The sequence below is a fragment of the Leptodactylus fuscus genome, chromosome 1, assembly GCF_031893055.1.
Source record: "Leptodactylus fuscus isolate aLepFus1 chromosome 1, aLepFus1.hap2, whole genome shotgun sequence".
Lineage (NCBI taxonomy): Eukaryota > Metazoa > Chordata > Amphibia > Anura > Leptodactylidae > Leptodactylus > Leptodactylus fuscus.
This window is the reverse complement of record NC_134265.1, coordinates 262,356,954-262,372,931: the sequence shown is the minus strand read 5'-3', so window position 1 is coordinate 262,372,931 and position 15,978 is coordinate 262,356,954. Positions and strand designations below refer to the sequence as shown.

The window sequence follows — 15,978 nt, the reverse complement described above, 5'->3', positions numbered from 1 at the left end:
TCATTGTCACACAGGAGGCTAGCGGCACGCCCTGGCAAAGCTACCGCCACTGAGGTGCCTAGTGTCACCAGTTACATGACAGATTTAGTGCGGTTTTCACACTTTGCAAGTCTAAACTGAGTAGGGGCTCTGAAAAGAGCAACCTTACCACCTTTTGCGTGCGCTGTCATTTGGAAGGCAAGCCCTAGGCTCAGTGGGAGAGAGCAAACGCAGGACAATCGTCGCCTGGTGTTGCCGACACTGCCTCTTCCACTGTTTACACCAGCCTGGACACCTACACATCTGTCTCTGACACATTTGGGAGTTCACCCTCATCCGCCCTTTTGGCCTGCACCATCATGCGCCTCTTCCCAGCCATTCCCCATCTCCCAGGCGTTTCATTGCAGGCAGAAGTACAGCGCAAGCCACCCACATGCTCAAGCCTTTAATGGCCTCATCTAAAAACTGCTGGCCCTAGAGATGTTGGCGTTTATGCTTCTGGATACCCAGGCCTTCAGTCACTAGATGGCAGCTGGGGCACCTCCCTATGCTGGGCCTACCGTTACTACTTCTCTTGGTGTGCTGTCCCCGCCATGCGCCTGCACGTGTCCCATCAGTCGGGCCCAGAGTTCCGCGCTTTGCTGCAAGGTCCACTTTACCACCGACGCATTGACAAGCGCCTGCGGTTAGGGATGCTGCTTATCTTTAAAAACAGGCCGGGTGAATGTAGTGGAGTCTGCGCCCGGAGTGCAAACTGGGGTGGCCTATCTCCTCTCTCAGCCCAAAATTCATGGCTGGGTTCCTCTGAAAGCCTACTCCTGCGCTGCAACCTCGACCCCAACTACGAGCTGGAAACGCTGTACCACTGGTATGGGGAGATGTCAGCAGGCCGTGCTGAAGCTCATCAGCTTGGGGGACAGACAGCACACTGCCTCCATGGTGAGGGATGCCATCCAGGATGATATGGCAATATGGTTTTCCACGCTGCACCTGGGCCCAGGCAAGTTTGCGTATGTGATAATGGCCGGAACCTGGTAGCAGATCTGGTGTTTGCCAGACTCAAACACGGTCCACACATGGCCCACGTTTTCAACTTGTTGGTGCAAAGGTTCTCTGAAATCTACACCATTGTGCCTGATATACTGGTCAAAGTGCGGCCATTTTCGTAAGTGAGAATTAGCCTCTGCTAGGCTGAAAACATTCAGAGCACAATCCTGTCATCTTCGCACCGTTGGCTGGCAGAGGAAGGCGAGGGGGATGAAGTGGCATTTCATGTCACTGTCCCACACGAGGCTTGAGGGTGAAGTTCAGTGAAACCCATTGCTTCAGCATGGATGGTGTGAAGGGGAGTGGAAAATGGAGGAAATGGAGAGTGATCCTTACAGTTGGGGGCAGCGAAGTCATGCCAAGTAACACACTGGCACACATGGCTGACTTCATGTTGGGTTGCTTTTCAAGAGACAAATGAAAAGTTCACATCATGGAGAGCAAACAATACTGGATTGAACAAAAAATTGGATTGAACTGATATAGCATGACTGAATTGCTGTGTATCACACTTAGCTTTTGGGGGGTAGACCCTTAAAAATTGGATTGACCATACATGGCCTGACTCCCACTTAGCTTCGGGGGGTAGACCCTTAAAAATTGGATTGAGCTGATATAGCCTGATTGAATTGCTGTGTCTCCCACTTAGCTTTGGGGGGTAGACCATTAAAAATTGGATTCAACGTACATAGCCTGACTGAATTTCTGTCTCTCCCACCTAGGTTTTGGCAGTACACACCGTGAAAAACTGGATTGAGCGTACATAGCCTGACTGAATTTCGGTGTCTCCCACCTAGGTTTTAGGGGTACACACCCTGGATATCTGAATTGAGCGTACATAGCCTGACTGAATTTCTGTCTCTCCCACCTAGGTTTTGGTGGTACACACCATGAAAAACTGGATTGAGCGTACATAGCCTGACTGAATTTCGGTGTCTCCCACCTAGGTTTTGGGGGTACACACCTTGGATATCTGGATTGAGCGTACATAGCCGGACCTAATTGCTCTGTATCCCTGTTTTGGGGTTACACACTGCCTGAAAAGCTGGTTTGCACGTATATAGCAAGAAGTAACTGCTGTGGATTCCTGCTATTTTGTGGGGGACACCCCTAATAAAAGCTGGTTTGCACGTATATAGCAGGAGGTAACTGCTCTGTATTCCTACAAATTTGTGGGGGGGGGGCACCCCAAAGAAAAGCTGGTTTGCACGTATGTAACAAGAAGTAACTGCTGTGGATTCCTGCTATTTTGTGGGGGACACCCCTAATAAAAGCTGGTTTGCACGTATATAGCAGGAGGTAACTGCTCTGTTTTCCTGCAAATCTGTGGGGGGGGGGGGAAGGACACCCCAAAGAAAAGCTGGTTTGCACGTATATAGCAAGAAGTAACTGCTGTGGATTCCTGCTACTTTGTGGGGGACAGCCCTAATAAAAGCTGGTTTGCACATATATAGCAACAAGTAACTGTTCTGTATCCCTGTTTTCCACCGTCCGGGAAAAGCTGGACTCCTGTCCCTGCAGTGTATAGCTCTGAGAAGAACTTTTGTTGTTCTTCGGTTTTTCCCTGCCTATCTGAAGCTAATGCCTATCTAGCCCTCAGCAGATATGTTTCTCTCCCTATCTCAGACCACAAAAATGGCGAATATGGCGGCAGCCGTTCTTATAAATGGGAGGTCACATGTTTTCGGCAGCCAATGGGTTTTTTACATTTTTTTCACTGCCTCCATTGTCGTAGTTTTTGTCCCACTTCCCCTGCACAGTTATTGGTGCAAAAAACGCGCCAGGGAGGGTGGGATGGGATACAAATTTTTACTGCGTATGCCGCGTGGTATTCGATTGGGAATGAATACCTCGAACGGCCTGATATTCGATCGAATACCTATTCGATCGAACGGTGTTCGCTCATCTCTAATCAGTGATCATTATGCTTTGCAGTTCTGCGCTACAGTCCCAATATGGCTTTTGATAAAGATCAGCAGCCGTATCTGTAGCAGAGACCAGCATAGCAAACCTCACAAATAATATAAGAAAAATCTCATGAAGTTCGTCCATCTCTAATAATGGAGTAGCCCACTCCTCTGGGGAGCAGATTATACTGTGTGGGACAAAATTCTCATCCAAAAGTGGATCCTGGCTTCAGAAAATTTGAGAACCAGTATGTTAGACAATGGAAACTTGGACCCCACAGTCACCAGATGTGTCAAATTTATCTGGTTTGCATCAAAAGAAGGTGAAACCTAGGGGGCATTCACACGGAGGAAGTTGGCGCTGATTCTGGCACGATAACTCGCGGCAGAATCAGCACTGAAAAAAAGACTCCCATTGACTTCAATGGGCTCTGTTTTCCACGCAGAACCCATTGAAATCAATAAGAGACTTTTTGTCCCATTGATTTCAATGGGGTCCGCGCAGAAAACGGAACCCATTGACATCAATGGGGTCTTTTTTTCAGCGCTGATTCTTCCGCGAGTTATCATGCCAGAATCAGTGCCAACTTCCTCAGTGTGAATGCCCCCTTATGCAACAATTCTCATGAAAGGACTTTTGTAAGGGTAGATTCATATGACAAAGTTTCACCTGTGAAACTCGGTCCGTGAGTTCGTCGGCTTTGTCTGGCCTTCAAGCAGGACTCCTACCATTATAGTTATACTCCCTGTATATAACTATGATGCTAGGTGCTCCGCTCCGAGAATGAAGGTCAGGACAGTAAATCTGGTGAACTCACAGACTGAGTTTCATGGGTGAAACTCAGTAGTGTGAATCTAGGCTAAATATGGTCTTCATTACTTTTCTAGTGAGTGGGGGGTTTTATGTATGTCTAATCATGTTATGGAAATCTTCGCCTGTCGGCAGCATGTTTTTTACTGCAAAGTGTGGATGAGATTCGCCAGATCTGTGACTGTGACTGTAAAATGTAGCATTTTGTGCTGTAGGATGCCACATGGGGCCTTAGCCTAGAAGGGGTATGATAATGATAAGGTGTAACCACTGACCGATAGGAACATGCAATTGGGATGACTATGATGATAAATCAGTAGAAGTCTCAGAGACTGTGGATGGCCAAGAAATGATGAATATTGAAATGTCTGGCAGGAACAACAGTTGAGCCTTTACACAGAATGATTATCCATCTTGCAGCAATATGACATTTTAGATTTAGGTACTCTGAAAATTACAAATTCACCTCTGTTATAAAGGCACGCTCTACAGAAACAATCCTGTAGTAATAAATGCAGCACAATCTAGCTTCACAGGTAAGACATACGTACCCTTTATCTGTCCAGTAAAGTTTTCTGTTAATGGCATCTATGGCAAGACCCTCGGGTGTGTCCACATCTTCTGAAATCACCTTTTCTCGAGCACTGCCGTCCATCTTTGCACTTTCTATGCACTTCAGAGCTGTATGTGCAAAGTAAATCTAAGAATAAAATTATGCAGATACATAAGATATACTCACTACATTCTGGGGAAAGTTTGCTGCTATTTACATGAATGGAATCAACAAAATTGTATATCTAGAGCTTTAATGTTTACATTAGTAGCTAATGTACAACCATATAGGGATATAAAAGTACAGTTACACTGTATTGTTCATAAACATGCAATCAGTGCCGTCTCTTGTACCCCAATTTGAAAGTTGCAGCAACTGAACAGCCATGTTGCCATACAATTTTGATGTATAGGATTGCTGGATGTAGCCAATAGTTATCTTTGTCTTCTCTCTGGTAGTCCCATATAGCTGAATGGAGCACGAGTGAGCTTGAATCCACTACATTCAGACAGGGGGACCTGGGACGCATGAAAAATGACACTTATCGCCTATCCCAAGGGTAGGCAAAAAGATGTAACCATGGGACAACCTTCTTAAACATACGTGCCATGATATTATAAAATTTTGAATGAAAAAAAAGTTAAATGAATAAGCTTTAAGAGAACATAATGCAGTCAATGTTGACAATCCTGGAAGAGTGAGGGATCAAGGATGTCAATACCCTACAACTATAGCCAATAGATGCACGGCACTATCAGCGATGGGAGACATTTTTGGCAGCTACTGGTAATATTGAGGAAATAGTATAAAGTGAAACAGTATAAACTATATTTAAAAATATTAAAAAACTATATTAAGACTCTCATTTCCTACACCAGACTTCATGCCCCATTGCCAAAAGTTTCCCCAGGATCATTAAAAAGCCAGAGCCTCATGGACAATCTCATGAGCCAGAATGAACATCTTATACAGCCAGAGACTGGCCTAGAGTTCAGCTAGAATAAATGCTAGTTTTCTGACATGAGTTATAGTAAATCTGAAGGGTCGAGATGTTCATGACTTGGTCCATTTTGATTTCTGCCCCGCTCGGGGGCAAAACCATCAAAGTGCCATAAATCGCACCCTTGCACCACACATACTGTATACCATGTCTAGGCTAATTTTCTTGCATGAACAGTTAGTTGTCAGGCAATACATTTATAGGATTTGCCATAAAAATATGCAGGACATAGTGGTATGCAAATATATTGTACCCACCATAATGGGCTATCCACGAGACCTTTTCAGAGCATATGAGTATTCCAGTCAAGATGTTAACTTTGCACAGACATTTATTTTCCCACATTCCACTTAATACAGTTAATATATGTATCAGCAGTCTGACAGCAGAGAAAATGCAGAAAGGTTTTAGAATGGGACGCTGGGGAGCCCTAGAATGCTGGCATACAATATCTAGTATATACTACTATAACTCCTTTAATCAAGGCTGGATTAATCTCAAGTTCTAGCGATCAAATAGATAATTGTTGAAATGCTCGCCTAATTTCTGATTAATCACAGCACAAATACAATAGGTCAATGCTTACCCTTGTAAATCATACAGACTTACAACCAGATAGGAGTGCCATCTAGTGGTACATCATAGCATTACAATCAGATTCTAGATTATGCAGCTTCTAATACAGAATCCTCTCTGTATATGAAGTTACTGCTATTCCTAACAGATTGTTATTAGGTCATTAATATATTTCTCGACCTATGAAATTGTTGTTTAAACCCCTTTGTAAGGTTGCCGATCTGGGCTTTTTTTCTCTTTTTTTCTTGCCAATCTATGCAAAATCATAGGTAGATATCATTTTTATGGACAAATTATAGATTATAAGTGATTCATATCTACAGCTCATATGGACACGTTAATAGCGTTTCCTGCCAGCTGTAAAATTGTCTCTGTTAGGCTACATGCACATGACCGTGAGCCTTGGTCGAAAGGCACGGCAGCATATGGATGTCTCTCCAAACCTATTCACTTTCTTCAGTGATCCCCAGCCGCAAAACAGATAGATATAGGGCCAGTCCTGAGTTTTGCATGGTCTCATGGCCCAATGCCTGGACCTGTGATGGTACACAATCACGTGTATAAAGCCATAACAATATAATGGGTCAGTGTGCTAGCCATGAAAAACATGGTTGTGTGCATGGAGCCTTAGGCTCTTTTCATCTCTCAATACGTTTGGTGCTTGGGAAAGCTTCCGCTATGATGCAAAAGTAGCCATAGGTCCCCAATCACCCAAAAGATGTAAAAAATGTCCTTTTGGCCTGCACTGTATGCATTTTCTTACCTTTGTTTACCCGACAGATGAAAAAAAACGCATATGCCAAATACAAAAAAGGTGCATTATTTTATTAACCTAGGATGGATCGGAACAATGGACAAAAGAAGGCCAATGTAAACATAGTCTAAAACCTGTACCAAGCAGTGTACTTTGTGACGAATGTCTAACATATGTCACCGTATGACCATATAGCAGCATTTGTCAGAGATATATGTTAGGGAATACTCACAATGTATAGCTATGATATGTTTCTCTGACATGATGAGTCTTACAATCACAAGGCTCTGCACAAGCTCCTCTAGGGTTAAAAAATAATCAAAGATACATCAACTTTTTATTGCAGACCCTATAATGAACAATTTTAGCCAAAGCTTTACTCCAGGTAAGGTTATAAGGGTCATGTTCCTAAGACACAAATTTGATATCCATGGTCTTAGTAATGGAACTATAGCACCAGTAGCTCCCTAGGATATCATGCTTCTTGTTCGAGTGTTAAGTTTAACTCTGAGGTGTACTTAGGCTAGATTCACACTAATGTTGCACTCTCCAGCAGAGAGCCAGTCCGCTAAAACAACAGTTGTCCGTCAGGTTTCTGCTGATACAGATATGAACCTAGCCTTAGTCACATTCAATCCATTGTCAAATCTTGTTGAGGTAACTCCCACACCAAACCTACTCTTGAATCAGCCCCTACCTGTCAAACCACTAATCCAAACTATGATCAAACCTCACTGTTATCATTATCCATTACTAAACAGTTAGGGTCAGTTCACACGGAGGAATCCGCCACGGATTTGAGGGCTATTCCACCCCGAATCCAGAGCAGATTCCTCCCAAATCCTCCTTCTGTTGTTTTCAATGGGAGGCAGAGGTCGCAGCAGGATGTGGAAAAAAAAGGGGTCCGTGGCTCGAGACTCCCTCCTGATTAGGCCCATTCATCCAGGCCTAATCAGGAGCGGGATGCTGTGACGGAATGCTGATGCATTGCAGCTAGCCATGAGAAAAAGCCAGCGGTGGAAAATGAAGAGCAATTTCCTCTTCATTTTCTGCCGTGTGAACTGACCCTAAATCTTAGTTTCAATCCATCATAATCACAGATGTCAATTTGTTCTTTTTATCTATCAATACTGCACAACATGCATCTCAATTCTCATATTTGTACTGAAACCTATTCATTCTGTTTGCTCAGAAAATGACATAAAACTATGATCCTCTATTATTACACCACATCCCTCAAATTATGTGAAACTCGCTGTAAGAATTGCTCAGCTTTGCTTATTGACAGTCTTAACTATACATTGAAAACTCAGTTTTTCCAGGGGTGTCTATGATACATACACAACTAACTGGTGGTTCATGCAGCTTTACTGATCTTCCCTATGCCAATACAAGCCCCCGATATGTTTTGCCAGACAGGCATCTGCAGGGATTAAGAGAAAATATCTAAAACTAAATGTGAGCCCCTAACATGTTTTGACGAAAAGACATCTTTGCCCCTATTCCCTGAAGACACAAATCTGTTACGCTGGGTTCACACCTGCGCCTCGATCTCCGTTCTGCAGACAGAAGACGGAAACCTGTCAGACCGTGTCCAGCTGTGAGAGCCAGTGAGAGTTTTGTGCTCTTGCGGCGAAATCGTTTATTTTTTTAACCGGACACAAAGTCCTGCATGTCCGACTTTGTATCTGGTTAAAAAAAACGGTTTCGCGGTGGAGAGCACAAAACGCTCACCGGCGCTCACAGCTGGATACTTTTTAAACCCATTCAAATGAATGGGTTTGAAAAATGCCTGCAGGTTTCCGTTTCCTGTCCAGTTACGGGCAGGAAATGGAAACCTGCGTAATGGAGACCCGGGCGCAGATGTGCACAAGCCCTTAGTGAAATATGTTGGGGGGGGGGGGGGGGGCATGTAGTTTTTAGTTAGGTAGACAATGCAATTTCAGATGGTGGCATAGTCTGCAAATGTACTTCTGTACTACTGTATATGCAAATACATTTCACTCTTCACTGTGTCCCACATAGTCTAGTGGAGTGAATGTAAAGTACATGTTGCTGCTGGCCAGGATTTAAACACATTCATGAATTGCAACTTTTTGCACAATCTCACTCCAATAGGGGATGTGGTGAAAACAGAAGAAGTATCACAGACTAAGCACAAAAAGGGTGTCAGACAGACAGCTATTAGACCTGACATCCTCACCCTACACCCGCACACTGATGCCAAATTGACAGCAGATGCTACACTATATAAAGCACCAAATACTATAATGTATGTCCCCAAATATATGATTAGAAAATAGAATCCAAAATTGTGTGTCTGTTAGTGCTGCACAACTATGCAAAGCTCCCAACTAACAATCATAAATGGTAGTCAAACCCAAGTGGTATGGGACACAAACTACAGCATCACAGACAACCAGTCATATGACATAGCACACAAATGATTGCATAGACCAAATATTAGCAGAGACATACTCATATGTTAAGCAAGTACAAAGCCCAGGTCCGTCGCCCGCTGACACCGTCCCGACATGCATTTCAGTATGAAGATCCAACAAATTGAGCAATACCACTTAATCTTTTGACAACTTTGCCTCAAATACTGGTAACATTCAATCCAGATTGGAGGAATGAAAACTACCATGGGCTGATATCAGTTGAATGAGAAATCATAGGAATGCTAGATTGGCTTTATACAGTACATTGTGCGTGTTGCAGAGTGCAGTCGCAGAAGAAAGCTTCAGAGTAGATTATATGGGTTAATCTTCAGTTTACTTCTCAGAACATGAGGTAACATCAGCATGTCTATATAGCAATATAACAAGAAATGAAAATGAAATGAATGAAATGACTGGAAAGAACTAACCATAGATAGATGCAGCATAGTTAGATATAGACAAGTCTCCATAGCATATTATTACATGTATTCAACACATAACAATAATAACATCGCCAACTAGTGTCCGGAAGCTGTAAGTTCCTCCAACACAGTATAACACAATAAGTCTATACTGTTGCATAAAATGTATGTATATACCAACAGTGCGTGCAGTATGTACAACATGCACCTGACAATATGCCATACTCAAGGATTAGAACTGTATTTTTAATCGCCACAGGGTAAAGAAGAGAGAACGTTAAAGGGGTTGGCCACTTTCAGATCAATATTGACAAACAAATGTACAGTAAAAGGATATACAATTTTCCAATATACTTTCTGTATCAATTCCTCATGGTTTTCTAGATTTCGGCTTGCTGTCATTCATTCTGTTACTTCTAGTGGATAAAACTCTGACCATGGTCATGTGATTTAGGGTCCATGGTCATGTGATGTACACAAGTGCTGCTCGTTACAGTCACAGCACAGTAATCAGACATCTGCCTGGTAATCAGCTGTGCACCTGTGTGCCCATCACATGACCATGGACCGTAAATCACATGACCATGGTCAGAGTTTTATCCTCTAGAAGTAACAGAATGAATGACAGCAAGCAGAGATCTAGAAACCCAGGAGGAATTGTTACAGAAAGTATATTGGAAAATTGTATATCTTTTTATTGTACATTTGTTTGTCAATATTTGTCTGAAAGTGGCCAACCCCTTTAAAGGGGCTCTATCAGCAAAATCATGCTGATAGAGCCCTACATATGCGTGCATAGCCTTTAAAAAGGCTATTCAGGCACCGTAAAAGTTAAATTAAACTACCCCCCTGTTTTAAAATAATAACTTAAAAAAGAATGTTCTCTATTTACGGAACGTGCACCCTGGGCGGGCATTCAGGGTGTGCTGTCTTCTTCTTCCCCGCCTCTTCTTCCTCTGACGTCTTCGGGTCCCGTCCTCCTCCGGCGCTTGCTCGCGGACACTGATAAAAAAAAAAATAGCCCGGGCGCATGCGCAGTAGCACGCAGCTTCTACTATGGCTACTGCGCATGCGCCCGGGCTATTTTTTTTTATCAGTGTCCGCGAGCAAGCGCCGGAGGAGGACGGGACCCGAAGACGTCAGAGGAAGAAGAGGCGGGGAAGAAGATGAAGACGCACCCAGAATGCCTGCCCAGGGTGCACGTTCCGTAAGTAGAGAACATTCTTTTTTAAGTTTTTATTTTAAAACGGGGGGTAGTTTAATTTAACTTTTACGGTGCCTGAATAGCCTTTTTAAAGGCTATGCACGCATATGTAGGGCTCTATCTGCAGGATTTTGCTGATAGAGCCCCTTTAATTGTGAAAAAAACAGCAGGTTCCCCAGTAGACTCACACTGCACATGCTGCCCCCTTGCTTGTTGGAAAACCAGTAGCAGCCTTGCATGTATTTAAAGGTACATACAAAATTCTACTACCTCCACAGGCCACTGCTAAGTGGTGATGGGCCCCGCATGCAGCTGCCCAAAAAAGGCCATATTATAATCCACTACTGAGCCAGAAACATGATAAATTTTCCACAATATGTTTAACTTAGGTCTAGTTCATATCTGCATTCAGTGTTCCGTTCGGGAAGTCCACTTGGAGACCCCCCGAATGGAATACCAAACACATTAAAAAGTGGTTAGCTAAGAAATCACACATACCCCATTATAGTCTATGGGGTCCATGTGGTTTCTTAGCAAACCGCTTTTTAAAACTTTTGGTATTCTTGTTTGGGGGGTCCTCAAGCAGAATCCCCAAACGAAATACCGAACACAGATGTTAACCAGGCCTAAGAGAAGAGGGGAGTCTTGGCAAAATAACAACAGTTAGACTTTCTTGTAGTGTTGGTTTATGTCATCTCACAACCCTTCCCGATACTTGTAAAAAAGAAACCAGAGACTTGCCCCTGAATCCACCATTTCCTCTGCTATTACATCATAAAGACATCTTTGCCCAGCTTTACACAATGGAAAAGACATATCAGAACCAACAATGTAGCAATATAGCATAATGAATGGTAAATGTCATTAGAAAAGCAGTATAATAAGGATGTCCTACCCTATTTTCCACAGGGTCATAATCCAGTGCCAGGACTTTCCCCATTTGTGAGTCTAGAACACTTTCATAATGTGTCCCATCAAAGTCTATCTTCCGTATGTCATGCCCATTTGCAAACATTAGGAATGGCCGAGGACCTGTACTTGAGGCATAAAAACATTTTCAAAGTTGAGTATGATATATAAGAACATGATAACAATTAATATATGGACATGTCAACCTTTACACTGACAAATCGCTAAAGTTTTAACTGACCTGAAGCAAGACAACTTTTCCTGTCCTTCTGAAGACTATATCCTGGAAAGCAGTCACATATCCAGCTGCCATTTCTGGATCTCCTGCATACCTGACTACATCCCCCATTATCTGGAGAGGAACATCCTGAAAAAGCATTTGTATGGTTACTGTATACCGTATCACAGGGATATAGCTGTACGAGGTGCAGACAGTGTAGTCATATCCAAGGCCCAGGAAACCACAAGACTCCTCTGCCATATAGAAAATATATGTAATATCTGGCAAAGGAGCATTTTGAAGGCTATGCAGACTGCCTTGGGGACCAAGAGTCTGCCCAAGTAAGTAGAAATGAAATTCACCATTTATGCACACACACACACACACAAACTTTCCAAAAAGGGGACTTGGTGAGGATGTGCAGAGGGCCCTGCCAAATTTGTTATCATGTGTGTCAGAAAACTGGTGTAGTTTTCAGTCCAGGTGCATGTCCTGGGGGAGAGTCCACCTCATATATACAGTCCTATGAAAAAGTTTGGGCACCCCTATTAATCTTAATAATTTTTAGTTCTAAATATTTTGGTGTTTGCAACAGCCATTTCAGTTTGATATATCTAATAACTGATGGACAGAATTGAAATGAGGTTTATTGTACTGACAGAAAATGTGCAATATGCATTAAACCAAAATTTGACCGGTGCAAAAGTATGGGCACCTCAACAGAAAAGTGACATTAATATTTAGTCGATCCTCCTTTTGCCTCTAGTCGCTTCCTGTAGCTTTTAATCAGTTCCTCGATCCTGGATGAAGGGATTTTGGACCATTCCTCTTTACAAAACAATTCAAGTTCAGTTAAGTTTGATGGTTGCCGAGCATGGACAGCCCGCTTCAAATCATCCCACAGATGTTCAATGATATTCAGGTCTGGGGACTGGGATGGCCATTCCAGAACATTGTAATTGTTCCTCTGCATGAATGCCTGAGTCGATTTGGAGCGGTGTTTTGGATCATTGTCTTTCTGAAATATCCATCCCCGGTGTAACTTCAACTTCGTCACTGATTCTTGAACATTATTCTCAAGAATCTGCTGATACTGAGTGGAATCCATGCGACCCTCAACTTTAACAAGATTCTCGGTGCCGGCATTGGCCACACAGCCCCAAAGCATGATGGAACATCCACCAAATTTTACAGTGGATAGCAAGTGTTTTTCTTGCTGTTTTTCTTTGCTGTTTTTTTTGGACGCCATGCATAACTCCTTTTTGTATGACCAAACAACTCAATCTTTGTTTCATCAGTCCACAGGACCTTTTTCCAAAATGAAGCTGGCTTGTCCAAATGTGCTTTTGTATACCTCAGACGACTCTGTTTGTGGCGTGCTTGCAGAAACGGCTTCTTACTCATCACTCTCCTATAATACAGCTTCTCCTTGTGCAAAGTGTGCTGTATTGTTGACCAATGCACAGTGACACCATCTGCAGCAAGATGATGCTGCAGCTCTTTGGAGGTGGTCTGTGGATTGTCCTTGACTGTTCTCACCATTCTTCTTCTCTGCCTTTCTGATATTTTTCTTGGCCTGTCACTTCTGGGCCTAACAAGAACTGTCCCTGTGGTCTTCCATTTCCTTACTATGTTCCTCACAGTGGAAACTGACAGGTTAAATCTCTGAGACAACTTTTTGTATCTTTCCCCTGAACAACTATGTTGAACAATCTTTGTTTTCAGATCATTTGAGAGCGGGCTGTCCATGCTTGGCGACCATCAAACTTAACTGAACTTGAATTGTTTTGTAAAGAGGAATGGTCCAAAATACCTTCATCCAGGATCCAGGAACTGATTAAAAGCTACAGGAAGCGACTAGAGGCTGTTATCTTTGCAAAAGGAGGATCTACTAAATATTAATGTCACTTTGCTGTTGAGGTGCCCATACTTTTGCACCAGTCAAATTTTGGTTTAATGAATATTGCGCATTTTCTGTTAGTACAATAAACCTCATTTCAATCCTGAAATATTACTGTGTCCATCAGTTATTAGATATATCAAACTGAAATGGCTGCTGCAAACACCAAAATATTTAGAACTAAAAATGATTAAGATTAATAGGGGTGCCCAAACTTTTTCATAGGACTGTAAAGAAATGTCTGCCTTATTGTAAATGAGTCACAACCTCTACTGGCGCAGAGGATATAAAGACTGGCGTTTATAATCCCTTTCTTCCTTAATTACGCCATTGTGACAGTAATGTTACTTAATGTGAGTTGCCAGGCAAAAAGGAATCCACTTCATAGATTCTGTTGGATGTCTTCCACTAAATCCTATTGGATTTTTACCCACTATTTCTTTATGTTGTTAGTAAGCAGAACTTTCTTACTCTCTGGTACTGCGTGGTGCCAAACTGTTCATTCCTGCTCTATCAAATTCTACAGAAAAAAATCTTAAGGACACTAAAGAATAAAGTAAATATATTATCTGAAGTATCAGCCAGCAGGTCCAGGTCTATAGCTATCCTAATGTGTATGATGCAGGATAATTGGGCATATGGCTTTATTCATGCAGAAATGCCATGTGTATGGACTCAGTGATGTCATGCTTCCAGGAGGGAATATGGGACGCACAATAAATGATACACTATTTTCCATATTTTCTTTATACTGTACCTCTGCATGTTTTGCCATCACTATCAAGAACAGACCCTTCAGGACAGAAACAGACAGGTCCTCCAGCGGTCTGTACACAGCCATAACTGCAGGTCCGGTTGTCTTGTAAGCACAGTGTCTCATCTGCTAGAGTCAAACAAGAATGTCTGATACTAGAAATACTTTCTAAATACTTCGTAACATTCTGAAAATTTTGCTTATGAAAGTAAAGCACATACAGGCAAAATTACAATGAAAAATGCGGTTGGGATGCATTTCCCACGTTTTTTCTCCACAGCATTTTTTTGTTGCGCTTTGCAATGTGGAGCCTGAGCCTTGTGTCAACACTAGTTTTTTGTGGCGGTTTTTAATGCGGTTTATGGGGGAAAGGCCAATAGATTCTAAAGGAAATAAGCTTATAAAGGAAGTTCTTCTTCAGCAGTTAAATACTTCATGTGGTTCGGTGCATACATGGTATGTACAGTATAAGGCAATGTTCACATTACCAGATTTGTTGAATGGCAATACAAATTATGCCTCACAGATCACATTGACTCTGAGGTCCATTGGGTTGACATCATGGTATCCATCATTTTACTGGACAAACTAGTGTAGCACATTGTTATATAGTATTTGTCTGTATTTTCTGAACTTATCTTCAATGGAGGTTTCTGATGGAGCCTCCAATGTATGTAATAGTATAACTCACCACAATAGTGTCAAACATTAAAACAGATCAGTTAACACATAGGCATTGTGGATGTTGTATAGCTGTACAATTGCTGTTCCAGTGTGGCTTTTACTCTTCATGGCTATTATCTCTATCACCAACCAGGAAATTTGTCAACTGCATATGAAATAAAGTTTCCTGCATTAATGTCAGGGGCTCCCAGTAAAATTTTTGTTATCGTGGGTATCAGAGTCAGACCAAAGATATGGGCAACTCGAAGTGGCATCTAAAATGCAGCTCTTTATAGGTTATATGCTAATGTGTGTATATATATATATATATATATATATATATATATATCTTTGCGCACAATGTGTTTACACTGTAATGGAAAAGCTCTATTAAAATACAGAGTATATTTAATATCTTTCTGCTGATAAAATGCAGTTTCTCTAAGTTTACAACTCATAGAGAGACTTTATGAAATGCTGTTATTGTAATACAGAAGCCGCTTCCCTATTTATGACTCTTTTGTCCTAGAATTATGGATGCCAAGCATGTTACTATAATAGCTGCTTAGCCCGTGTGCAAAGTGCTGGCTAGTTAAATGTGTGTCTTGGAGCTAATACCGGTATATATACGGCAATTTAGAGTTCTCATGTAATTGGTATATTATGGTTGCTTGAATATGCCTGTAAAACATGGGGAACAAAAGTAACTCGTATTAAAAGAGCAATTCATTTGGCTGGAGAAGGTCTAGTTACCAATAAAAGCAGCATTTACTGGAAATGTGTAATCTTGTGGAGGAATTGTTCTTGCTGATGTATGTTAATAAGCAGGTAACTAGAA

General features: G+C 42.1%; 1 protein-coding gene across 1 annotated transcript in view; it reads right to left on the bottom strand.

The window, feature by feature from the left end:
• Nucleotides 1–15,978, bottom strand: part of EGF (epidermal growth factor) — a 104,045-nt gene that overhangs the window by 50,837 nt on the left and 37,230 nt on the right. Inside the window, exons 8-11 of the mRNA XM_075286825.1 lie at nucleotides 14,481–14,603; nucleotides 11,845–11,970; nucleotides 11,590–11,726; nucleotides 4,296–4,444 (exon numbers count right to left, since the gene is read on the bottom strand). Coding sequence (XP_075142926.1) covers nucleotides 4,296–4,444; nucleotides 11,590–11,726; nucleotides 11,845–11,970; nucleotides 14,481–14,603 — 535 coding nt within the window. The remainder of the gene's footprint in view (nucleotides 1–4,295; nucleotides 4,445–11,589; nucleotides 11,727–11,844; nucleotides 11,971–14,480; nucleotides 14,604–15,978) is intronic.